Source organism: Terrapene carolina, unplaced genomic scaffold (genome assembly GCF_002925995.2).
Source record: "Terrapene carolina triunguis isolate 2854851 unplaced genomic scaffold, T_m_triunguis-2.0 Scaffold68, whole genome shotgun sequence".
Lineage (NCBI taxonomy): Eukaryota > Metazoa > Chordata > Testudines > Emydidae > Terrapene > Terrapene triunguis.
The window spans coordinates 76,856,877-76,882,391 of NW_020664419.1; the positions used below are offsets into that span (position 1 = coordinate 76,856,877).

The following is a 25,515-nucleotide window of genomic DNA, read 5'->3' on the forward strand; positions in this document are numbered from 1 at the left end:
ATTCCACAAGAAAGCCAAGCAAATACCTAACATGTTCTTGGTAGAATTTACATGCTAGCAGCTTTGCAAACAGAGCAGTTACCAATGTTTAAACATGAGGTGGATGCTGACGTCAGTTCTCTACTCAGTAAGTTACTTCACAAACAACCATCTGTCGTCTGGCTATTAGCTACCTTTTTGAAATATCAGAGAAAGGGGTGTGATAAGGAATTTCATTTATGCTGACAGTCTTGAGGCATTTTCATGAATCGGTTACTTACATCGACATTCTTTTGGGGCTCCAGTTTTGCCATTTGCAGCCTGCCAGGGCTGGTCATTGTAGAGTGGAGCACAGTGCTGACAGTGGTGGCCTGCTGTATTGTGCTTACACATGCACCTTCCATGGACCTAGTGAAGGAAAACAGAACCAGGATCATTCACAGCATAGACTGCAAGGTCTCTGGGAGCAGTGACTGTGTCTTTATATGTGTTTGTTCAGCACCTAGTCCAGTGGTTCCCAAACTGGGGTTTGTGAACCCCTGGGGGGTTCACAAAATATTACAGGGGGTTCTCGGGAAAAAATTCCCTAATGGCGGACAGAGCTGTCCCTAGGGACCCCGGGCACCACAGGACCAGCAGCCCAGAGCCCCTGGATTTCCAAGAACTAAGCAGATCAAAGCAAGCATGTCTATCACAATGAGGAGATTTAAACTTCAAGACTCCTTACAAGAAATGGAAAGGGAGGTGGATATTTTTTGCTGTTTTTAAAATTAAATAGGCAGCTAGTGTTGTTTTTAAAATTATTATGAAGAACAAGTTTAGGCTTTGTTGTAACATGTGTTGTTTGCCTGAACTGCTCAAGACCTGAATGCTTGTGTAAGAGGAACTCTTGAGTTGGCTTCTTAGATACCTTCATGATGTTTCACATCTGATACTTTTTGATGAAACAGAGGAGCCTTGTCTTATAACAAGCTTATTCAAAGTGATACAAGCTACGAAAGTGAGGGCTCGGAAGAGTGTTGCCATTTTCATAATGTAATAAAAATAGTGTAATGATAAATAATAATTAATAATAGTATGTAATATGCATGTCATAAAAACAAATTTTATATTTCCAAGATCACTGCTTTTATAATTTATACTCAGGTAAAAGAGAAAATCCCTGGAAATATTCATTTTTAGGAGGGGGTTTGCGAGACGACATTTTGGTGAAAGGAGTTCACAGGTTGCTAAAGTTTGGGAATCACTGACCTAGTCCAATGGAGTCCTGACCCCGGTTCTGGGCACCATTGCAATAGTTAAATAATAACGGATAAAACTGAAAAGGGCCTGCACAGTGTCTGCCTCACTAGTCTGAAGCTAGACAAAATAGTCTGCATTTACGCTTTCAACCATATATACAAATATATAACATCCCAAACTCTTCTTGTGATTTTCAAAGCACTATTGGTTGAGGGGCTCCGGCTATGGAATGAACTTCCAGAGGAGATTAGGTGAAGCCAGAGTCTAACTGGCTTTTGAAAACACTCCAGAACCTTCCTCTTTGAAAAAAATCTTTCCACCATACAGAGAGAGAGAGGCAGAGTTTTTCTCTGCAAGGGAGAAGAGCCAGAGATGCTGTGAAATCCACTCAGGATGCTCTTGCTATTGATTTAATGTTGAAGGTGCACAGATACCATGGTGATGGGTGACAGAATAAAGCCCTAAAACAGATAGATTATTAATATAGAGAGTAGTTTTAGTAGCGTACTCTCTGAGTTCCCATAGTTTATCATGTACCATTATATGAAAGCCATAAGTATGGGTACACACTTAGGGCCAGATCTGCAGCCCTTCAGGCTGCTTTGCACTGCTCCCGTGGTGCATAACAGCTGGAAAGCCGAGCGCAAGGGGAACCCTCAGGTGATGGAAAGCTAGTGCTCTACCAACCCCTCTTCTAGCCGCTAGCATAGGGAACACGTTAGAAGTGTCACCAAGGGAAAGTGGGTGTGGCCAGAGTACCACTGTGGTGTGACTATTCTCAGATACCAGCATGGCCCATTGAAGGCTATTGCAGTCAGATACATGTTAGATGAGTCTTGAGCCTCATGAATACCTGCAAACTGAAAATGTGTTGTGGTGCTCAGTTGTAACCAGGCCATGAATCAAAGGTGATCTGCAAGATATTGCAGGTGTGCAGGCACATCTCTTAATATGGGAAGCAACTTCATCAATCATCCATGTTATCAAAAAACATTAATGAGGACTTTGCTATTGTAACCAATGCATACTTTTTGGAGCACTTAGAATAACAGAAATGTAGGGCTGGAAGGGACCTCGAGAGATCATCAAATCTAGCCCCTGTGCTGAGGTAGGACCAAATACAACTAGACCAGCCCTGACAGGTGTTTGTCTAACATGTTCTTAAAAATCTCCAATGAGGGGGATTCCACAACCTCCCTTGGAAGCCTGTTAGAGTGTTTATAGTCAGAAAGATTTCCTAATATCTAAACTAAATCTCCCTTGATGCAGATTAAACCCAGTATTTCTTGTCCTACCTTCAGTGGACATGGAGAACAACTGATCACCATCCTCTTTATAACAGCCCTTAACAGATTTGAAGACTATTATCAGGTTCCTCCTCAGTCTTCATTTCTCAAGACTAAAGATGCCCGGTTTTTAAAATCTTTTTTCATAGGTCAGGTTTTCTAAACCTTTTATCATTTTTGTTGCTCTCCCTGGACTCTCTCCAATTTGTCCTCGTCTTTCCTAAAGTGTGGCACACAGAATTGGACACAATGCTCCAGCTGAGGCCTTGCCAGTGCCCAGTACAGCATGACACCTGTGTTTTACATACAACACTCCTGTTAATACACCCCAGAATGGTATTGGCCTTTTGTGTAACTGCATCACATTGTTGACTCATATTCAAGTTGTGATCCACTATAATCCTCAGATTCTTTTCAGCAGTATTACCACCTAGCCAGCTATTCCTCATTTTGTAGTTGTGTATTTGATTTTTCCTTCCTATGTATAGTACTTTGCACTTGTCTTTATTGAATTTCATCTTGTTGATTTCAGACCAGTTCTCCAGTTTGTCTCGCTTGTTTTGAATTCTAGTCCTGTCTTCCAAAGTGCTTGCAACCCCTTTCTAACTTCCACATGATGAAATTTGTAAAGGCCTCCTAGTATCTGGAAAGGGATAGCTCAGTGGTTTGAGCATTAGCCTCCTCAACCCCGGGTTGTGAGCTCAATCCTTGAGGGGGCCACTTAGGGATCTGGGGCAAAATAAGTACTTGGTATTGCTAGTGAAGGCAGGGGGCTGGACTCAATGAGCTTTCAGGGTCCCTTCCAGCTCTATGAGATAGGTATATCTAAATTGAGTTGACCAAACAGAGGTGTTTTATTTTTAAATAAAAATTTACCAAGAGCAGTAATAGAAAAATAAATGTAAAACAGTATTCAGGGCATTTGAAATGAGAGTCTTTCTTCAGATGTCTGACTGATATCCAAGCTCAAAAGATCTTTCAATGTTTCATTTTTGCTCTAAATGAGAGTTGAACACCACCTAATTGCTTGGCTTTTCCCCTTCTCCAGCTACACTTAAAATTATATAGAACAGAAGCTAATAAATCAAACAAGCTTGCTCAGATTACTTCCCATTAAGATAATGAGCTAGATTCACTGGTCCACTCTGGCTGCTTTGTGCTGCTCCGACATTGCACAACAGCTGCAAAGCCAGCTTGACCGGCTAGTTACGCCAGATTTATGGCTGCTTTGGGTTGCAGGAGCAATTGAAAGCAGTCAGAGTGTGCTGATGAATCTGGCTTAATATCTGGATGTGTTTTTAATTACTGCTGTAAAATGGTACCTTAAACTCTTCTGTTTGTGCTTTTATAACCTTATTTCTCAGTGCACTGTTTGCAACTGGGCCTCACACTAAAAAAAAAAGATTCTGGAGAAAAATGTGTATGTAAACATGGGACTATTATGTACTCCTGAAAGAAACTAAACAGAAAGGGGCCTTGAACATACTGTAAACAACCCCTGCTTAGCCCACGCCCGGAGTGGGCAAGCAGGTATTTTGTAAATACTGTTTGTCTCAGAAATGTCCAGCTGCACAGTGGGAAAAATGTATTACACCTACCTGGATCTGGTGGCTGTGTTTTTTTTGTTTGAGTATGTAACACTTTGATGATATTTCTATTGCTGAGTACAGGTCTGTCGCATCTTACGCGCATTTAACGTGCGCGATTTCAACTTTACGCAGTCGGCAAAAACAAACAAACAAACAAAAAACAAAAACAAAAAAACAAAAAAAAGAGAAAAACAACAATTTTAATACTATACCTGTAGTGCGGGCGATTTCGCCCGCCATTGAACTCAATGGGGTTTTGGCTATACGCGGTTTTCACTTTACGCGCTAACCGCGGAACGAAACCCCCGCGTAAGATGAGACAGACCTGTATTATGTAAGACTTTGGCTGTTTGACAGTTAGACTGTAACTAACCTCTTAGACCATGTTTGTGTCGAAGAAATCCTTGAGCATGTTTAGTGGAGTTCCCCACGTGACTTATACAGCTATCAGGGAAGAGGGAGCCACAAGGTCCGTGGATACATGCGTTTGGTGGGGGAGAGAAATAAGGGAAACCACTAAGGGAAACTGCTGTTCTGTGGCTGTGGTAAAAGAACAGTGTCTTCTGAATCAGGATTAGGCTCTTTGCATGATGAGTCTGTAGGACTTTTGCAGCCACGGTGCCACATTCTGGCTGGTTAGCACTGTTGAGCTAGCGTACCGACCTTTACAAACACACACTGCATGAGGATGACTTATTTAGGGCTAGATTGTGATTTGGACTTCACACCTGCACAGGAGACTAAGGTGTAAAAACCACCCTTACTCTCCTACCTGGGCAGTCTGAGCATTCATCTCCCTGGATCTAGCAGTCAGGGAGTGGGTGGGGATTGAGTGCAGCCTTGGCTACACACCTCCTCCTTGCCAGCCAGCACAGCTGAGCTGCTGTAGGGGAGTGTCACGGTTTGCTGCTGGCATTTGTCTCTGAGACATTATGCCTCCTCGATACTCCTGGGGCACATACTCCTGAGGTACCACACCTTGCCCAGGGCTGTGCCTAAAGCCACAGTCTAGCCTAAGTGTTCAGCAATTCTTCCCATGCCCATTGGCCATGAAAAAAAAAAAAGTGGCAACTCAAAACAATTCACAACAATAGAGCAAAACAGCAGTTACAAATAATGAGAAGGATCAAGCACCCTTGAACTTCAACAAAGAGATATCATGGACACCACCCCAAGAAAAGGACACATGGACCCAAAGTATAGCACCCCCTTTCTGTAATGAATTGTATATGTCAGTGTCTTATAATACGTTACATTATACTGCCAGAACAGGAGGGAAGAAGGGGCAGAGATAAACAGCATGGGTTGTGTGTCCCAATACTTGTCCATTAATATGGTATATATAGCAAGAATGCCAACCACTGAATAACTTGGCACTTGACCTCTGGAGAAAACGACTCTAATCAAGAAAGTGTGAGCAGTCATAAAACCCAGGTATAACAAAGAGAGACTGTTGTGATCAGAATGATAAACAGGTCACGTTTAGAAGAGCTCTCTGAATAACTTCACTAGATATGTTCTTTGCACTCATTGTGCTTACTGTGGTTCTAAATGAGCTTTCAACCTATTAGCTTAAGGAGTAAAAATATCAGGGCTACGAGAAAGTGTGAGGGCCTTTCTACTGCAGTGATGAGAACTGTTTTGAGAGCTTTCAGGTGCTATGGTGAAGAGCACCCCACAAGAGTCAGCTCCTCAGGTGGTCTAATTGGCACAATTTCTGTTCAGATAGAGACAAAGTGGCAGAGTAGATGCATGACTCCCGTGTGGCTGACTTTCTTTTTAAGACATAGTTCTCTTGTGTGGTAAACCGAACAATTCCAAACAGAAAGTTGGTGGGGGGTACAGTGATAGTACCACACGAAGTAGAATTAGTAGCCTTTGACAGCCCAGAACTGCAATAACAGAGGTAAGGCTGAATTGTTGATCAGAGTTGAGGTGCATTGGCAGTGCTTTCTCTGTCTGATTAACCAGAGATGGAAGCTTTCTCTTCTATAGCAAGTCTCCTACTGCTGCCTGATTTGTTCAGTGACATCACAGTGCAGTACGTGTGTTTATTGGAGGCTTGTTGCAGTTTAACTAGCCCCACTAGCACAAGTGATGTGTGGTCCTGTGTAGTGACAGTTCAGCATTGGCCTATACTGCAGCACCACCAAGACATTACAGCAGCTCAGGGAGGAAGGAGTCAGAGGTCACAATGCTGGTCAGCTGTTTGCAGCCAGACAGAAGTGACACCTGCTCAGAAACAGAACAGCTGCGAGACTGCAAAGACAAAGTGTTCGATGCCCTGCTCTGCACGGGCAAGTAGAGGAACCCTTTTTCAGGGTATGAGGGTGAGGGAGGGGGAAAAAGGAGCCAGAAAGCGGGATGGGGAAAAGGGAGAAAGGAAGAAAAAAGAATGGGGAATGGAACTGCTGTTATGGCCACATGCTGCTGTGCTTGTGTCTTAGAACTAAACGTGAAACACCAGGCCCTGCTGAGCTCACTTGTTATCTTAGATCATAGAAAAGGTAGGACCACACACTGCCCTGACGCACCTGTGCCACTCCCACTGACATTTGCGGACACTATCAGTTCCTGGCAAGGTGAACTAGATCTCACACCAAGTCTTTCCTGATAGCCACTGAAATCTCCCCACTTCTAAGTCTCAAATTGTGCTCTTGGGTCCTGACTTTGTCCCGTATTGTAAATCCCAGTGAGTCCTTTTTGGGGGGCTTCCTTTAGGCATCAGGGGCATATTGCCATGCAATCCCCTTTTTCAAGGCTTATCATGCTGTGCTGAATGAGCATCTTCAGAAGCCTTTCCCACCACCCCCACGTTATCCCTTTTCCAAAATGAGAATATCCGTTCTTCAAATCCAACTCAGGGCAGTGGAGACTGGAAGCTGTTACCATCTGATGGCTGTTCGGGGGCCTGAGTGAAATGAGTTTGCTGGGCTCTGTCTAGTTTGGCATGGACTGAGATCTACTTTACCGAAAACATCAACACAAGTGGCACTACTTAGCCCCCATTGGCAATTTCAGTTGAAAGGCCAAGGGCTGAATGGGCTTAAGGGCTCTTATCACCCTTAGGGATCATCCCTCAGATCAGGGACGGCAGTGCAGAGAAGCTTGTCCTTCCTGTGCGGTACAGTTCTGTGGATAAACAGAGGCTTCCAGCCTCATCTCTCTGCTCTGTCTAATAGCACTGGAATTACTAGCAACCCCCCTTACACCTGTGCTAACCTAAAAACACGTATCCAACTTTCAGCTCAGTAAACAAAGCCATATACATTATTCCTGGTGTGTCTGAAGAGTCTCGTGCAGTGGAAACAGGTAGAGAACGAAGCATCAGCAAATCAGCGTGTTTTAGCAGCACACAACACAGACATGTATTTTTATCATAAAGAACTATTGTAATGCATGCCAATGAAAGGGGGGAAAGGACAAGTGAAGGGGAAGTAGAGGGAAAGGAGAATAGCTAGAGGAACAAGAACACCTAAAGCCCAGCCTACACTAGTGCTAACATGATGCTTGCAGGAACTATACAATATGGCAGACAGGGCCTACAGTCACCGATAATACTACAGTCAATGGGAAAGCAACTGTGGAATTAGGAGTGGGGTATAAAAGTGGTTAGAGAGGTAAAGTTGGTAATGAGTACCTGGTAATCTGATATGGCCAGATTCTGCAGTTGAAGGCACACATAGGCTTCCAATGATTTCTCTCTAGAGGCCCCATGTTCACCTGAATGCAGAGCTTGGCTCCCACTCATTGTTGATGGAAGGAGCAGATTTTTTTTCATTTCCTTCAATTTACATTTGCAACTATAAGGCTTTTCCATCTCGGATCATTATGGAACATTGCTAAATACACAAACACAATTCTCAGTTCCTTTCACTGCTTCAAGCATTCACACAGTCATCGGTTAATTTAACCAGAAATTCCTTTTCCCATTATTTTTCTTTCTGTCCTGGGGTCTTTATGTCCTAGTTCACTTTCACACTATTTCCCTTCTTAGCTTGACAGCTCTGTTGTAATGTCACTCATTATGCTATACAATGCAAACAGTGTTACAAAAGTTGACTTGTGTAAGATAAACGAGTGACTGATTTCTATGCACAAAGACAGTTGCTAGGGCATGTTTCCTTCCATTGCCTTTTGTTGCTGAATTAATACCTTCCAATGCTTCTTTTCAGATTGCAAATATGCTTGTGTTTTGGTCAATCTTTATAAAATACTTTCTCTGTGATTTATTACGTTCCAGAATTCACTGTAGTGAGCAAGAAGAAAGTGCTGTCTACAAGTAACGTATGTGTCAGGTCACTTGTTATTTATTAATTTGTATTTCTGAGTGTATCTACACTACAAAAAAAAAGACCATTGGCAACAAGTCTCAGAGCCCGGGTTAACTGACTTGGCCTCATGGGGCTTGGGAACATCTACACTGCTATTTTTAGCCTGAAGTGAGAGCCCTATAGTGTGAGCCTGTGTCAGCTGACCAAGGCACTATGACTTGCTGCCAAGGGTCCTTTTTTTGCAGTGTAGACGTACCTACAGTAGTGTCTAGATGCGCCGCCAAGATCAGAGCCCCAACTGTACATTGCCTAACACAAACACATGGTAAGAGAAAATCCTAGCCTCAAAGATCTTACAATCGAAATAGATAAGATAGACAATGGATGGGAGGGAAAACAGACTTTAATAGACTGTTTCTTTTATTTAATTTTTAAATGTATATCTTTTTTTGCAGGAAGAGGGCAAGATGCAAGTGCAGAGGAAAAGAGTTTAACGCATGGTCATTCTCCAACATGGCTTTTATTTTTGTACATTTTACACTAATTAATGTGCCACTCAGTTTTATAAACTGTTCACTTACTGAAATTATTCTCTGCCCTCTATCCTAGTCTAGTCTATCTAGATATTTATAATTAGCTCATCACCATGGCACCTGATTTGAGACCCAATTTCGGTTTTGTATCCATCTTCAGGATTTAGCAAGACACCTATGTTGTTGATATCTAAACTCCATGGCCCAGATCCTCAAAGATATTTAAGCTCCTAACTTCCATTGAAAGCAGTGGAAGTTAGGAGCCTACATACCGTGCCGGACCTGGGCCCATGCAACTAAACGTATTATTGAGAGTGCTCTAATTCTCACAGCCTCCCTTGTTCTTGCTAGGAAATGAAGAGCCTTTTGCAGAGGGACAGCCATGTTTTCAGCGGTTTAGGGGCAGATCCTCAGTTTCATAGATTCATAGATTCTAGGACTGGAAGGGACCTCGAGAGGTCATCGAGTCCAGTCCCCTGACCGCATGGCAGGACCAAATACTGTCTAGACCATCCCTGATAGACATTTATCTAACCTACTCTTAAATATCTCCAGAGATGGAGATTCCACAACCTCCCTAGGCAATTTATTCCAGTGTTTAACCACCCTGACAGTTAGGAACTTTTTCCTAATGTCCAACCTAGACCTCCCTTGCTGCAGTTTAAGCCCATTGCTTCTTGTTCTATCCTCAGAGGCTAAGGTGAACAAGTTTTCTCCCTCCTCCTTATGACACCCTTTTAGATACCTGAAAACTGCTATCATGTCCCCTCTCAGTCTTCTCTTTTCCAAACTAAACAAACCCAATTCTTTCAGCCTTCCTTCATAGGTCATGTTCTCAAGACCTTTAATCATTCTTGTTGCTCTTCTCTGGACCCTTTCCAATTTCTCCACATCTTTCTTGAAATGCGGTGCCCAGAACTGGACACAATACTCCAGCTGAGGCCTAACCAGAGCAGAGTAGAGTGGAAGAATGACTTCTCGTGTCTTGCTCACAACACACCTGTTAATACATCCCAGAATCACGTTTGCTTTTTTTGCAACAGCATCACACTGTTGACTCATATTTAGCTTGTGGTCCACTATAACCCCTAGATCCCTTTCTGCCGTACTCCTTCCTAGACAGTCTCTTCCCATTCTGTATGTGTGAAACTGATTTTCTCTTCCTAAGTGGAGCACTTTGCATTTGTCTTTGTTAAACTTCATCCTGTTTAACTCAGACCATTTCTCCAATTTGTCCAGATCATTTTGAATTATGACCCTGTCCTCCAAAGCAGTTGCAATCCCTCCCAGTTTGGTATCATCCGCGAACTTAATAATCGTACTTTCTATACCAATATCTAAGTCGTTAATGAAGATATTGAACAGAGCCGGTCCCAGAACAGACCCCTGCGGAACCCCACTCGTTATACCTTTCCAGCAGGATTGGGAACCATTAATAACAACTCTCTGAGTACGGTTATCCAGCCAGTTATGCACCCACCTGTTGATGTAAAGTTTTATCGCTCCACTGACTTCAATGGAAATAAGCCAGCTCACACCAGCTGTGGGTCTACCCTTAGTGTCTCACTATTAGGATATGCTGGATGGTGCTAGATGGTGTCAAGTCAGGCAGTTTGCAAGCTGTGCTCACTGACAGACCAAAAGATGCTGTCAGTTTCTCTGCTCAACTTTGAAAATGAAACACAGCTTGAAAAAGTCCTTGGGGTAGATTGACATAGTGCCTGGGAATATTAAGCAGAGCTATGAGGTCAACACCTTGATTATAGCTTTGAAAACGTACATTATTCATCCTCCCATCCATTTTTAACTGTTGTAAGGCCGAACTCTGTTCTGATCCTGTGCATGTGCTCATCTCTCATTTCTTTTATTGAGTAAATATAAAAATACTATATCACATTATTAGAGATGCCTCTTCAAGCAATAAGAGAACAAATCTGTACACCCTGCTTGTTTGCTCTCCCACTGCAATGCAGGGGAAGATGGGGATGATGGGCAGCACTTACAGGAAGGGATGAACCTGGTGGATAATTCTGGCTCCTAGGAAAAAGGGTATCTGATTATGTGTGGAGAGGAACACTGGAAACACTACTGTGACGCCAGCTCTTACCTGCAGACATCAGCCAAGCACTTCTTCTTCGTATGGCTGATGTAGAGCAACAACTATAATTTTATATTTAGATGGTTAAGTCAGAGAATTGTGTCTGGAGTAGCAGAGAGTATCGCTGTGATGTCTCCTTCGTATCTGTGAATCGGGCATGGAGTCATTACATGTTCCATGGTCTGTTCTGGGTGACCACAATCGCACACTGGAGAGTTTTTAATTTTCCATTTGTGCAGCAAGTATCCGCATCTGCCATGTTAAGGCCCTGGTGGATGGGAAGACTTAATTTTCCATGGTCCTGTGGAATTCCCAAAGGGTTGCGGCGTCATGGTGAATGGATGGTGAGCGATGTGCGATAGCACTGGCAGCCAAGGTGTTGAACTCGACTTGAGGGTTCCATTGATGCACTGCATTGCAGTGTTCAGTTGGACATCAACAAGTCAAGAATGGCTACTTTGGGTCCATACCGGTGCACAGTACTAGGCTACGGAGTACACAAGGGCCATCGCTGATGTCCGTAACACTGAGGCTCTCCAGCTTGTGCTTGCCAGTTTTTGGACCAGATTGACCCTTGTCTTCGTCTTGGCAGCTACCTTCTTCAGATGGTCCTGGAAGGTTAGAGTGCGATCCAGCTTCACGCTGAGATAGGTTGGAGAGGGGTCATGTCGCACAGTGTTGCCATAGAAGGTCACTTTCAGGGTGTGCTCAGCGTTCCTGTTATCAAGATGGAATGCAGTGACTGCTGTTTTGTGAGGATTTGGCTTGAGCCTCCATTTCCTGAAATATTCCTCCATGGTGTTTAGGTCCCCGTTCAAGGTGGACTCGATGTTGCTGAAGGTGGCTGCTTGTGTTGCCAGGGCAAGATCATCAGCATATGCCAATTTGCGTGATTTCATTGGAGGCATGTCGCTCATATAAACACTGAATAGTGTCAGCGCGAGTACTGAGCCTCGTGGCAGTCCACTGTTGAGGAACTGGGGCGAACTGACTTTGTTTCCCAAGTGGACACGTAGCTGCCTCTTGCTCAGCATCGTCCATAGCAGGCATAGTGTTTTGGGGCAGGGGATAATCCTTGCAAGCTTCAGCATCAGGCCTTTAATTCAGACCATATTGTAGGCTGATGACGGGCCTACAAAGGCTGCGCTGGTCTTAAATTTCCTCTGTAATCCGGTCTTGATGTGCGTTACAAGGGCCAAAACTCAGCTGCAACAACTGCGTTTAGGCTTGAATCCTGCTTGTTCTTTGGGGATCACTGACTTGACAAAAGGACTGATTTTTGGTCCTTGTAATTCACACCAAAGACAGATTCCAGCTGAACACTAACAAATTCATAACTGGAAACCAGCTCATCTGTATGATAGTATTATTCAAGATAGGCATTAGAGTTGTAAAGATGTATTTAGTGTTTAGACTATATAAAATGCTTGTAAGTTGCCTCATGCATTAATCTTACTTGTAATGTCTGTTCCCATGCTATAAGGTAATATGTAAGTTTTGTTTTATAACTGTAAAAATGCTTGCTCTGGCTCCCTGCCCACCAAGGACTATGAAAACCAAGTGGGCCATTGTTGAACATCATGATAAAAAGACAGGGTTAATAGCCCTCTCATACCCATTAAAGTGCTATGTGCAAGAAAGCTCCTCCCATCAGCCTGAATGCTGGAAGAGGGGGATAAAACATGGACACACACAAATTTTCTCTCTCTCTTTGCTGTTTGGACTCTCACAAGGGCCAGAGCTAAAAACAAAAGCAGAGATCCCCAGGCCAACCTGGGTTAGCCCTAAAAGACATTCAGTGCAGACAGATTACTACAACTCTGTCACCCTTTGTAACCATAGACTGTAACTCATTTGTGTATATATGCTGCCTGCTTAAACCTGTAAATAACTCTCTTATTTCTTTTTCCTAGTTACTAAATCCTTAGTTAGTTTCCTACAGGATTGGCTACGAGCATTGTCTTTGGTGAGATCTGAGGTACAAAATGACCTGGGGTAAGTGGTTTCTTGGGATTGGAAGCAACCTGAATATTTTGTGATCTTTGGTGCATGGCAACCAGCTATCTCTAGTCCATCTTGCCTGGGTGGCAAGCTAGACTGGAATGCCCCAGGGGACAGTCTGTGACTCTGTGGTAAGATTGTAATAGTGCTTCAGGAGTTCACATTTGTTACTGGGTTGGTGAAATCTAATTATAGCACATACCATCAGTTTGGGGTGTCTGCCTTGTTTTTTGACATCTGCCCTGAGATTAGCACCCACGGTCATGACCCACTCCAGACAGCGTAACAACTACATGTCAAAAACCCAACCTCTGGAGGCTGATAGCTTGGGCTAACCCTGAAGGCCACTCAGAAGTTGCAACTGCTGGAAAATAAGACAGTCCCTGAGACAGTTGGGCTCCTGTTCATTTGGGACCCAGGAGTGGATAGATAACCAATGCAGAGCACAAAGCACCGGTGAGAGATGTTCTTCACTGCTTATTATCTGTCAAGTTGAGGCCCAGTTTCTGGTTCTCACAGCAGCTCCAACTGGCAGGGACCCTTTGGGTGGTGGAGCCCTGGGTATACTTTAAAATGGTTGAGTCCAGATTGATCTCGATGGTGGGCTTGTGGCTGTAGAACTTTCTGCTACTAGAGCCTGGGCTGAGCTCATTTCCTTTGTGCAGTGCTTTGAAGCTGTGGTTGAAAAGCACTCTATAAGAGCCAGGTACTTTAAACTAAACTGTGCCAAGCACTTAAATGTACTGTCAGAAACTATCTTCCATTGGCCAGACATGACCTAGATAACCTAACAAATCTCTTGTGTCTCTAACTTCCATGATAATTTGGTAAAACCTGAGTGAGCCTTTATGGTACATGTAATTCCAGAGGCTTTTTAAAAACAGAGCAGGTGCAATAACAAATCTACACACTGGATATGAACAACTTTCCTTTAAGAATGTGTAGACCATTGAAGATAATTCATAAAATCAATAGGTCAGCTTGAACAATTAAGAATTATCAGCACAAAAAACCTGCCACTTACTTGAGACATATAATCATTAGTCAATCTGCAGTAATAATGTAAACAGATTTGACATTAGGTCTAATTTATTAATGGTAAATAATTAAGTAATCAATTGCCACTCCTTCATTCCTATGACCAAAATCATGATATTGATCTGCATGTCTCAAAGCCATTGCAGTCCTGGATGCTAAGAATGAAATAAAGCTGTTTCTAAATCCCAAACAAACCTGGTAGTTTCATATCCAACTTTATTTCTTATTTACTTTGTACATCCACCATAAGCCTTTCAACCTAAGTTTACCATCCCCTGTTCCAAAATGGAAGTCTCTTTAAGAGGCCTAGGTCTTCCTGTGGGGTTTCCCTACATGAGCAAGCAGAAGCAGATGAATGCAGAATAATACCAACCAGCTGATCCAAGTTGCAGTCAGAGAAATTAGCTATTGGGTAAGGTAAATTTAAGTAATTATTGAAACTCATGGCTACCACAACACCCACAAAGTGAAAGTTAATGGAGTGTTCATTGGGGAACATACAGACCTCTGCATATAGACAAAAATGAATACCTGTGAGTACAGCCTCTTGTTTTATATCATTCTTGACTACTGTTTTATATATTAGAAGCTAACTTGAACGTATTTTTCTTAGAGAAGCTTATCAGATGTCCATGTTAGCCATCTTAGTAGTCAATTGTCCTGGCTAATGTAGAAAAGTGACCCAGAGTCTACTCTGCTCCAGATTCAGACGTGGTGTAAGCAATGTAACTCCACTAACTTCACTGGAATTACATCTGTTTCAACCAAGAGTGAAATGAACTCTGTATGTCCATGACCCAGGTACTGTACAATATCTGTTCATCCCCCCAGTGCCCTGAGCCAGGCTTCCAGCCATCCTTCTACCCAAAAAAGGCAACACCTACACAAAAGATTTTTTTTTTAAGTTGGGCTCCCAACTCATGAGGCCACAACTCATGAGGCCACAAAAAAAGGTTTTCAGGGAATAGGGAGGAGCTGTGTAGCCACATTGGAATATTAACAATCTGAATTTTAGTCCTCATGCCCCATATCAAATCCCTGACCAATACAAATATTAGTCTTCACCTACATCCTTAGCACTCGACCACTGGTTTCCCACGTATCTGACATTCAGCTTTGTAGTATCATCTCTTCTAGATTGCTGAGTGTGACATGACTGAAATACTTCAACTTGCTTTGCTAGATCTATCTGAGACCTGTCAGATACACCCTGAGCTACCAAAGCACACATTTGTTATTCTTCTGTTCACTCCCCTGACCGGCAGAACAGAGACTGCCACACCACATCCTGCTCTTTCACTGTCCAGCTTTGAAAGCCATAATTAGCTAGGAGCTGAAACAAAGCCTAGATGTTTGTAAAGTTGGAAGTGTTTCTTTCCCATTTTCATCAATATAATCTATATGGGCTTGATTTAATGGTGATGGGATTAAACCACTGACAATTTCTTAACAGCAGACACAATTACAGGGTGAATTACTCTGATGCATGGCATGTCATAAACATACAAGTAAGTAGTATGTTGTGCGTTTACAGATATATACATTCACATGCATATATAAACACTACACTACATATATTATACATAATATAAAATCAGGCAAAATGTAAGTAACAAATTTACTAGAATGTGTTTACTGCACAGTCACAAAAAGCACAATTTAGAAATAATTTAAAATTTGTTATTTAAAAAACAAAAATTCACACTTGCCAAACAACTGTTTCCCATTGAGGACTAGCTCCATGTGAAGTCTGAAGTTTTAAAATTTTGCCATTTTTTAAAGTTATATGTGTAACCAAGTCAACTATATATTTTAAAGCAAGAGTATAATTTCCCCCCACATCTATGGTTGAATAGATTCTACATGAACCTTCCTATAAAACTTAGAGTCTAAGCATGGAAAGTTTTATCTTAAGAAGAAACTTTTTGGAAATATGGATGAAGGTCCCTAACTCCAGGCACCCCCTTTTGAGCATTCTGGCTGTGACAAGTAGCTTTTGTGTCAAATTCTGCAGTACTATTGGAAAACTAAAGCCTCTATATTTCCATTTTTGGTAATTGCTTTTACCATGCAGATGTTAGTGACAAATCGGAGGCTAAAGTTGTGTTAAGATTTGCACTGAAAGCAGGTCTGACATCCTTCTGTTTCAAACTTTAATGATTGAATTTTGTCTTCTAATTTGGCACAATAACTCTTCAGAGCACACGTAAACTTTCTGTGTACATTTCTAAGTAAAATGCTTCCTCTACATGAATTTATTTTCCTGATATTTCTTTGGGTTCTTCTAACTAAAGAGCTAAAGTCCCCACAAACGTCCCCTCTCCCGCACCCACCCGAGGTATTCTCTCAGACACCAGGCCCTTTCGAAATATTAAAATTAAACACATAAGGCCAGATCCTTAGCTAGTGTAAACTGATATAACTCCACTAAAGTCCTCAGAACTCAGCTGATTTACCACAGATAAGGATTTTATGAGCTTATGCTCAAATAAATTTGTTAGTCTCTAAGGTGCCACAAGTACTCCTGATCTAGCCCATGAGGCTTAATTCTCAACTGATCTGGTCTTATTGGTGGGAAACGGCTGGGTGGTTCTAAACCATCTTTTCAACTCTCGTGTCCTAGGCTGAGCAGATGCTGGAGCAGATGCTGAAACAGTGCCTGATGATAGCCTTGTGACTGCTCCTATGCTGGCTGGAATGGACTAACAAAGTAGACCCTAACAGTTAACTTTGCTGTAGGAACTTTATATTTCAATTTCCTGACATTTGTGCAATTAAATTTTCAACATAGGGCTTGTCTTCACTATGGGGGTAAGTCGACCTAAGTTACGCTACTCCAGGTACGTGAATAAAATAGCTGGAGTCGACGTAGCTTAAGTTGATTTACTGTGGTGTCTTCACTGCACTGCGTCAATGGGAGATGGTTTCCTGTTGACTTACCTTAATCTTCTCGGAGAGCTGGAGTACCGCGTTGACCAGAGAGTGCTCTGCCGTCGATTTAGCAGGTCATCATTAGACCCGCTAAATCGATCCCTGTTGCATCGATTGCAGCAGTATCGAACTCCCCGTAGTGAAGACCAGCCCTTAATGTCCCATTCAATTGGGGGAAAGTGTTCTTCTGGTTTGGCCTTTGACTTCTTTCCTTATTTCACACGGTTACCTGTGAACTATTATTTCTACAGAATATATTCATATATGTGTAACCCTTGTGCCAGGTTAAGCCAGCAGCAAGAAGGGCCGGGTTCAGTATCTAGGGGTTCCTTTTCAATGATACAACACAAAACCGGCTCAAGCCCCCACCCAGTGACCTGGGACAATTACACACGACCCCCTGGGCACCTCTAAGAGGATTTACTTCCCCTCTCACAAGCACAGAGTCTGAGTGTAGCTAAAACTTTTAATAAAAGGAGGAAATTAACTCAGCATTAATTTGGGAAAACACTGCAACTAGGGTCCTTTTCCCCTCAGGGTCTTAAGTCCAGCAACCCAAAAGTCCCCAGAGTTCAGAGGTTCATCCGCAGAGTTCACCTCCCACCCTGTGTGGAAGGCGGGTGGTGGTAATAAGGAGGTACCTTACATGCTGCACTGCTCGGGCACTTGCTCGTCGCCCCAACGGCCGATTGCCACGCCTCTGAAAGGCTCTGCTCTGGCCCTCTCCACCAGCTTCTCTGCTGGCCACTTGCCACGCCTATCCACCAGCCGCCCTGGTAGCTGCTGGCCACACCTCTCCACCAGTTGCCTCCTCACCAAGATGTCTTCAGGCCCCCCCCACACACACACTTAACACAGCTCTCAGTGATTTCAGCTGTTAGTGGGGGAGCCTCACTGCTGGTACACACTGGGCAGTCTCTTGCAATAGAGACACTGTCTCAAAGTAGGTCTAATACTTAATCCTAGGTATCAGTGTTTTCAGCTCTGCAGCATGTAACAAGACTCTCAATTGAGTCTAAATTAGCTCTTTTATTATACCATGGAGAGAGGAAGGGTCAAATGGTATCTAGGACCCACACCACCAGGTGCAAGTACCTGTCCCCCACCCTCTCTCAACTCATTGGGCTTTGGAACCCATGTCCCCTGCCTAACGACTGCTGTTCAGTTGAGGGTGAGTCCCTCCATTGGGGTATGCCAGGTACAGTTCTGCTGCCCTCGGTTCATACAACAAGGATAGCAACCCTTTATTACTCCTGCCCCAAAAACAAGGAGACTGGGGATACAACATTTGGGCAAGCAGTCCCATCATGCTGAGCACCTAGACAGGGTGGATGTGTCCATGCAAACAAGATCAGCTTCTGAAGTCTTTTTTTCCACAGTTCACCACTAGATGTCAGGGGAGAGCTCATCCAGACTCTGCTTACATATGAAGTGTGTATGGCTACAACTTCTGTTATAACTCTGAGCTATGCTTTTGGGCATGCTTCCACACAACTGTATCATAACTAAACAATCCCAGTTCCCTCAGCCTCTCCTCATAAGTCATGTGCTCCAGACCCCTAATCGTTTTTGTTGCCCTCCGCTGGACTCTTTCCAATTTTTCCACATCCTTCTTGTAGTGTGGGGCCCAAAACTGGACACAGTACTCCAGATGAGGCCTCACCAATGTCGAATAAAGGGGAACAATCACGTTCCTCGATCTGCTGGCAATGCCCCTACTTATACAGCCCAAAATGCCGTTAGCCTTCTTGGCAACAAGAGCACACTGTTGACTCATATCCAGCTTCTCGTCCACTGCGACCCCTAGGTCCTTTTCTGCAGAACTGCTACCTAGCCATTCGGTCCCTAGTCTGTAGCAGTGCACAGGATTCTTCCGTCCTAAGTGCAGGACTCTGCACTTGTCCTTGTTGAACCTCATCAGGTTTTTTTTGGCCCAATCCTCTAATTTGTCTAGGTCCCTCTGTATCCGATCCCTACCCTCCAGTGTATCTATCACGCCTCCCAGTTTAGTGTCATCTGCAAACTTGCTGAGAGTGCAGTCCACACCATCCTCCAGATCATTAATAAACATATTAAAGAAAACCGGCCCCAGGACCGACCCTTGGGGCACTCTGCTTGAAACTGGCTGCCAACTAGACATGGAGCCATTGATCACTACCCGTTGAGCCCGACGATCTAGCCAGCTTTCTATCCACCTTACAGTACATTCATCCAGCCCATACTTCTTTAACTTGGCGGCAAGAATACTGTGGGAGACCGTATCAAAAGCTTTGCTAAAGTCAAGGAATAACACATCCACTGCTTTCCCCTCATCCACAGAGCCAGTTATCTCATCATAGAAGGCAATTAGGTTAGTCAGGCACGACTTCCCCTTGGTGAATCCATGCTGACTGTTCCTGATCACTTTCCTCTCCTCTAAGTGTTTCATAATTGATTCCTTGAGGACCTGCTCCATGATTTTTCCAGGGACTGAGGTGAGGCTGACTGGCCTGTAGTTCCCTGGATCCTTCTTCTTCCCTTTTTTAAAGATGGGCACTACATTAGCCTTTTTCCAGTTATCCGGGACCTCCCCCGATCGCCATGAGTTTTCAAAGATGATGGCCAATGGCTCCGCAATCACATCCGCCAACTCCTTTAGCACCCTCGGATGCAGCGCATCCGGCCCCATGGATTTGTGCTCATCCAGTTTTTCTAAATAGTCCCGAACCACTTCTTTCTCCACGGAGGGCTGGTCACCTCCTCCCCATACTGTGCTGCCCAGTCCAGCAGTCTGGGAGCTGACCTTGTTTGTGAAGACAGAGGCAAAAAAAGCATTAGTACATTAGCTTTTTCCACATCCTCTGTCACTAGGTTGCCTCCCTCATCCAGTAAGGGGCCCACACTTTCCTTGACTTTCTTCTTGTTGCTAACGTACCTGAAGAAACCCTTCTTGTTACTCTTAACATCTCTTGCTAGCTGCAACTCCAAGTGCGATTTGGCCTTCCTGATTTCACTCTTGCATGCCTGAGCCTATTTTTATACTCCTCCCTGGTCATTTGTCCAATCTTCCACTTCTTGTAAGCTTCTTTTTTGCGTTTAAGGTCAGCAAGGATTTCACTGTTAAGCCAAGCTGGTCGCCTGCCATATTTACTATTCTTTCTACACATCGGGATGGTTTGTTCCTGCAACCGCAATAAGGATTCTTTAAAATACAGCCAGCTCTCCTGGACCCCTTTGCCCTTCATGTTATTCTCCCAGGGGATCCTGCCCATCTGTTCCCTGAGGGAGTCAAAGTCTGCTTTTCTGAAGTCCAGGGTCCGTATTCTGCTGCTCTCCTTTCTTCCTTGTGTCAGGATCCTGAACTCGACCATCTCATGGTCACTGCCTCCCAGGTTCCCATCCACTTTTGCTTCCCCTACTGATTCTTCCCTGTTTGTGAGCAGCAGGTCAAGAAAAGCTCTGCGCCTAGTTGGTTCCTCCAGCACTTGCACCAGGAAATTGTCTTCTACACTTTCCAAAAACTTCCTGGATTGTCTGTGCACCACTGTATTGCTCTCCCAGCAGATATCAGGGTGATTAAAGTCTCCCATGAGAACCAGGGCCTGCGATCTAGCAACTTCTGCTAGTTGCCAGAAGAAAGCCTCGTCCACCTCATCCCCCTGGTCTGGTGGTCTATAGAAGACTCCGACCACGACATCACCCTTGTTGCTCACACTTCTCAACTTTATCCAGAGACTCTCAGGGTTTTCTGCAGTTTCATTCCGGAGCTCTGAGCAGTCATACTCCTCTCTTACATACAACGCAACTCCCCCACCTTTTCTGCCCTGCCTGTCCTTCATGAACAGTTTATATCCATCCATGACAGTACTCCAGTCATGTGAGTTATCCCACCAAGTCTCTGTTATTCCAATCGCATCATAGTTCCCTGACTGTGCCAGGACTTCCAGTTCTCCCTGCTTGTTTCCCAGGCTTCTTGCATTTGTGTATAGGCACTTAAGATAACTCATCGATCATCCCGCTTTCTCAGTATGAGACAGGAGTCCTCCCCTCTTATGCTCTCCTGCTTGTGCTTCCTCCCAGGATCCCATTTCCCCACTTACCTCAGGGCTTTGGTCTCCTTCCCCCGGTGAACCTAGTTTAAAGCCCTCCTCACTAGGTTAGCCAGCCTGCTTGCGAAGATGCTCTTCCCTCTCTTCGTTAGGTGGAGCCCGTCTTTGCCTAGCACTCCTCCTTCTTGGAACACCATCCCATGGTCGAAGAATCCAAAGCTTTCTCTCCGACACCACCTGCGTAGCCATTCGTTGACTTCCACGATTCGACGGTCTTTACCCAGGCCTTTTCCTTGCACAGGGAGGATGGACGAGAACACCACTTGCGCCTCAAACTCCTTTATCTTTCTTCCCAGAGCCACGTAGTCTGCAGTGATCCGCTCAAGGTCATTCTTGGCAGTATCATGGGTGCCCATGTGGAGAAGCAGGAAGGGGTAGTGATCTGAGGGCTTGATGAGTCTCGGCACTCTCTCCATCACATTGTGTATCCTAGCTCCTGGCAAGCAGGAGACCTCTCGGTTTTCCCGGTCGGGGCAGCAGATAGATGACTCAGTCCCCCTGAGGAGGGAGTCTCCGACCACCACCACCCGCCTCCTCCTCTTGGGGGTGGTGGTTGTGGAACCCTCATCCCTAGGACAGTGCATCTTTTGCCTTCCAATCGGTGGAGTCTCCTTCTGCTCCCTTCCCTCAGATGTGTCATCTAGTCCACTCTCCGCATTAGGAGACTAGATGACCTCCTGAAGTCCCTTCCAACCCTGATATTCTATGATTTATGATTCTATGAATCCCAAGGAAACAGCTCCTTTCAAAGAATTTCACTCTAAAAACAGCTGTGAAAACCAGAGTATTGCTACTTGAAACAGACTTACCAAACTGTGGCATGCTTTCAGATTTGTGGATCTTCAGATGACAAGACTAGCTCTGTTATGGGGAAACATGCCATCTTCTTCATGTTTGAGTCTATAATTTAACTCAAATGAGAGTGTTCTATTCTTTCCCCAAGGAGCTCGCCAGATGTCAGATTCCCTCATCTATAGCATTTGGTTAACCTGCCTTTCCCCACTTTTTTTATGCCAGAGTGCCTAATACTTCCTGAGATGGTTGTGCTCTTGATAGTAAGCAGAGGACATCCTCAGCAAGGGCATGATCCAAAGTCCATTGAAGTCAATGGAAAGATTCCTTTTGACTTCCATGGCCTTTGGATCAGACCTCTAGTGACTAATGCACTGTTTTCAGATTAAATTTGGTGACAAGATAGTTAAAATGCTGGTGACCAACATCTTATTTACTTTAACCTTCAGTTAACATTCAAAGAGTCCAGTTAGACTTGCAGATCCAGGTGTCACCTGTTTTGAGTGTGTCCCTGTTCTACTCCACTCTAGGCAAGGCGGATACATGCTTTTATATGATAACCACACATTTAAAAATCTTAAATCCATATAAATCGGTTTGTAACACAGCAAAGGATCCCAAAGCCTTTCACAAACTACACACATGCAGCCATCTGTGGGATGGAGGATGGCAGCCAACTGGTGCACAGCCTGCTGCAGAATAATGTGAAAAGTCTGACTCTTACAACAAGTACTTTAGGAACTTTAAAGTCTATACAGAGCCAGCATCTAGCTTATCTATCTGTCTTAGGGTTTTATATTGTCACCCATCACTGTAGTATCTGAGTGCCTTCCATGTAATAGCAAAGCAAAATCCCAAGCAGACTTCATGGAGAACCTGTCTCTTCTGTCTTCTGGGGGCTCTAAACTCTGCTTGGGGTAGGTTTTATTTGGTTGGATTGTATTACTTTCCTCTTTTTTTAGTAAGGGTTTAGGTGGAAGGTGGGGGGAGGGGGGAAGTGACTTTAGTTTTTAAGGTTTCATCTGAGAGGCACAATAATATACTGCAGATAGGTCATTTATCTTCTTTGGAAGGATGAGGATCTGAATTGACCCTGCCCGGCTTTCAACTATGGCACCAGGAAGTTAAAGTAGTTCAAACCTGATGCTTAGATCACTAAGCCATCCCCTATTAGAACATTGCTTTGGTTCAGTTTGTTTTGATTTTGGGGAATACCATTTGACTAGGGTTATACACATAAATTATATTGGCAGTTGAAGCTAGTCAAATTCAGACTGGAAACAAGGTGTAAATTTTTGACAGTGAGGGTAATTAACCACTGATGGAACAATTTACCACAGGTCAGGGTGGATTCTCCATCACTGACAATTTTAAAATCAAGATTGGATGTTTTTCTAAAAGATCTGCTGTAGTAGGAATTATTTTGGGAATTTCTATGGCCTGTGTTATAGAGGAGGTCAGACAAGATGATCACAATGGTCCCTTTTGGGCTTGGAATCTATGAATATTATGTACAAAAACAAGCAAACAAAAAGCAACTCTACTGTATTTCTTGTCTATCTTAGGGTAAAGCTTACACAGATCATACATACCACATGGAAGACTCCTGCCGCCTTGACAGGTATAAATCCAGCAACAGGTACACAGTGATCAGCGTGGCCATTACAAAAGCAGCTTCCCTTTACAATAAAATCATAGATTGCATAGTGTATGAACTGCTGAGGCTTTGCATTCAGGTCATTACCCTGACAGGGACAGGCCTGTCGCTTAAGCAGCTGCACTCGAAGATTGGTGATCTTCAGTTGTGCCTGAGCTTCAGCGCTGTACGGATCCTCAGCTGAATAAGGTGGTGACAGAGCTCGGTATATAACCTGAACAAAGAAAAGCAGAGACAGATAAATGAAAAAGAACTGGGGATGTGAACTGGAGTAGTCTGAAAAGCTTGCAGTGTGTTCAGAGCTGGCTCCAGTGTTTTTGCCACCCCAAGCAGCAAAAAAAAAAAAAAAAAAAAGCCGCGCTCGGCAGCACCGCTTCATTCTTCGGTGGCAATTCGGCGGCAGGTCCTTTCCTCCAAAAGGGACTGAGGGACCCGCCGCCGAATTGCCGCCGAAGAGCCGGACGTGCCGCCCCTTTCCGTTGGCTGCCCCAAGCACCTGCTTGCTGCACTGGTGCCTAGAGCCGGCCCTGAGTGTGTTGTCTGCAAACTCTGCACTCTCTGAACAGTTTGTCTCTGGTTTGATTTACTGGACTGTCTGTGACATCTGGAATTGATATGACAGTAAGATGTGATGAGGTTTTAGAGCTTGATCACACCTGGGGAAGGGTTGCCCTCTGTTATGTTATGGAACAGCTGTCCCCCATGGTGCATGAAGGAAAGTAATGAGTTGAGTAATGAGATTCCCAGTGTGCTCTGTCCTATCTACAAGGTAGTGGAGTAGCAAAGTAAGTTTTATCCAGAGGAGAAGCATTCCTGTTCATCTTTTCCTGATCCTGGAAACACTTAGGGCAGGAGTTGGCAATGTTCGGCACGCGGCTCGCCAGGATAAGCACCCTGGCGGGCCGGGCCAGTTTATTTACCTGCTGACGTGGCAGGTTCGGCCGATCACGGCCCCCACTGGCCGCGGTTCGCTGTCCCGGGCCAATGGGGGTGGCGGGAAGCCGCGGCCAGCACATCCCTCGGCCCATGCCACTTCCCGCCACCCTCATTGGCCCGGGACAGCGAACCATGGCCAGTGGGGGCCGCGATCGGCCGAACCTGCCGCGTCAGCAGGTAAATAAACTGGCCCGGCCTGCTAGGGTGCTTACCCTGGCGAGCCGCGTGCCGAACATTGCCGACCCCTGACTTCGGGTATGTCCACACTGCAATTAAAAATCCACATCTGGCCTGTACCAGCTGACTTGGGTTCGCGGGGCTCAGGCTAAGGGGCTATTTAACTGAGTTGTAGATATTCAGACTTGGGCTGCAGCCTAGGCTTTGGGACCCCACAAGGAGGGAGGGTCCCAGAACTTGAGCTCCAGCCTGACCCCAAACATCTACATTGCAATTAAACAACCCCGTGGATCCAAGCCCTGCGAGTCCAAGTCAGCTAACACTGGCCAGCTGCTGGTGTTTAATTGCAGTGTAGACAAACCCTTAGCGTGAAATCCTGGCCTCACTGAAGTCAATGGGAATTTTTCCATTGGTTTCAGTGGGGCCAGGATTTCACCCTTACTACTTGGCATAGTACTTTACCATGAATAGTATTGAAGTCAATGGGCTTACTCACAACAGTAAGCACTACTTGAAGTAGCGAGCATTGGATGTAAAAAGCTTTTGTCCATTTGCTTATTAACCCCCACTCCCAAAACTGGGTGTATTTTTTGGCAAATAAAGCAGATTTCCAAATATTTGGCTCATGTCTGACCCATGGTGCTTCCTAGTGTGAAAGTGATTAGGTGTGGTGAGTGATGACAGCAAGAAGATAACCCCGAGGACTGAGATAAGAAAGAAAAATTGGGGGCCTTTTAGGTTTAAGGAAATACCATTTAGTCTTCATTTTAACTTCATTAGGACTGAAAGGCAAAAATTGGTTTAACTGGAGAGCACTAGATAAAAATAACTAGTTTTTTTTAAGAGGTTTATTTGAAACTTGTTAATGTAGTTGTCTATACACTGTGATACCAG

The 25,515-nt window shown here is 44.3% G+C and overlaps 1 protein-coding gene across 1 annotated transcript in view; it reads right to left on the reverse strand.

Moving 5' to 3' along the window:
- NTN4 (netrin 4) overlaps nucleotides 1-25,515 on the reverse strand; it is a 103,170-nt gene that overhangs the window by 28,086 nt on the left and 49,569 nt on the right. The window contains exons 3-4 of the mRNA XM_024218145.1: nucleotides 23,444-23,722; nucleotides 261-387 (exon numbers count right to left, since the gene is read on the reverse strand). Coding sequence (XP_024073913.1) covers nucleotides 261-387; nucleotides 23,444-23,722 — 406 coding nt within the window. The remainder of the gene's footprint in view (nucleotides 1-260; nucleotides 388-23,443; nucleotides 23,723-25,515) is intronic.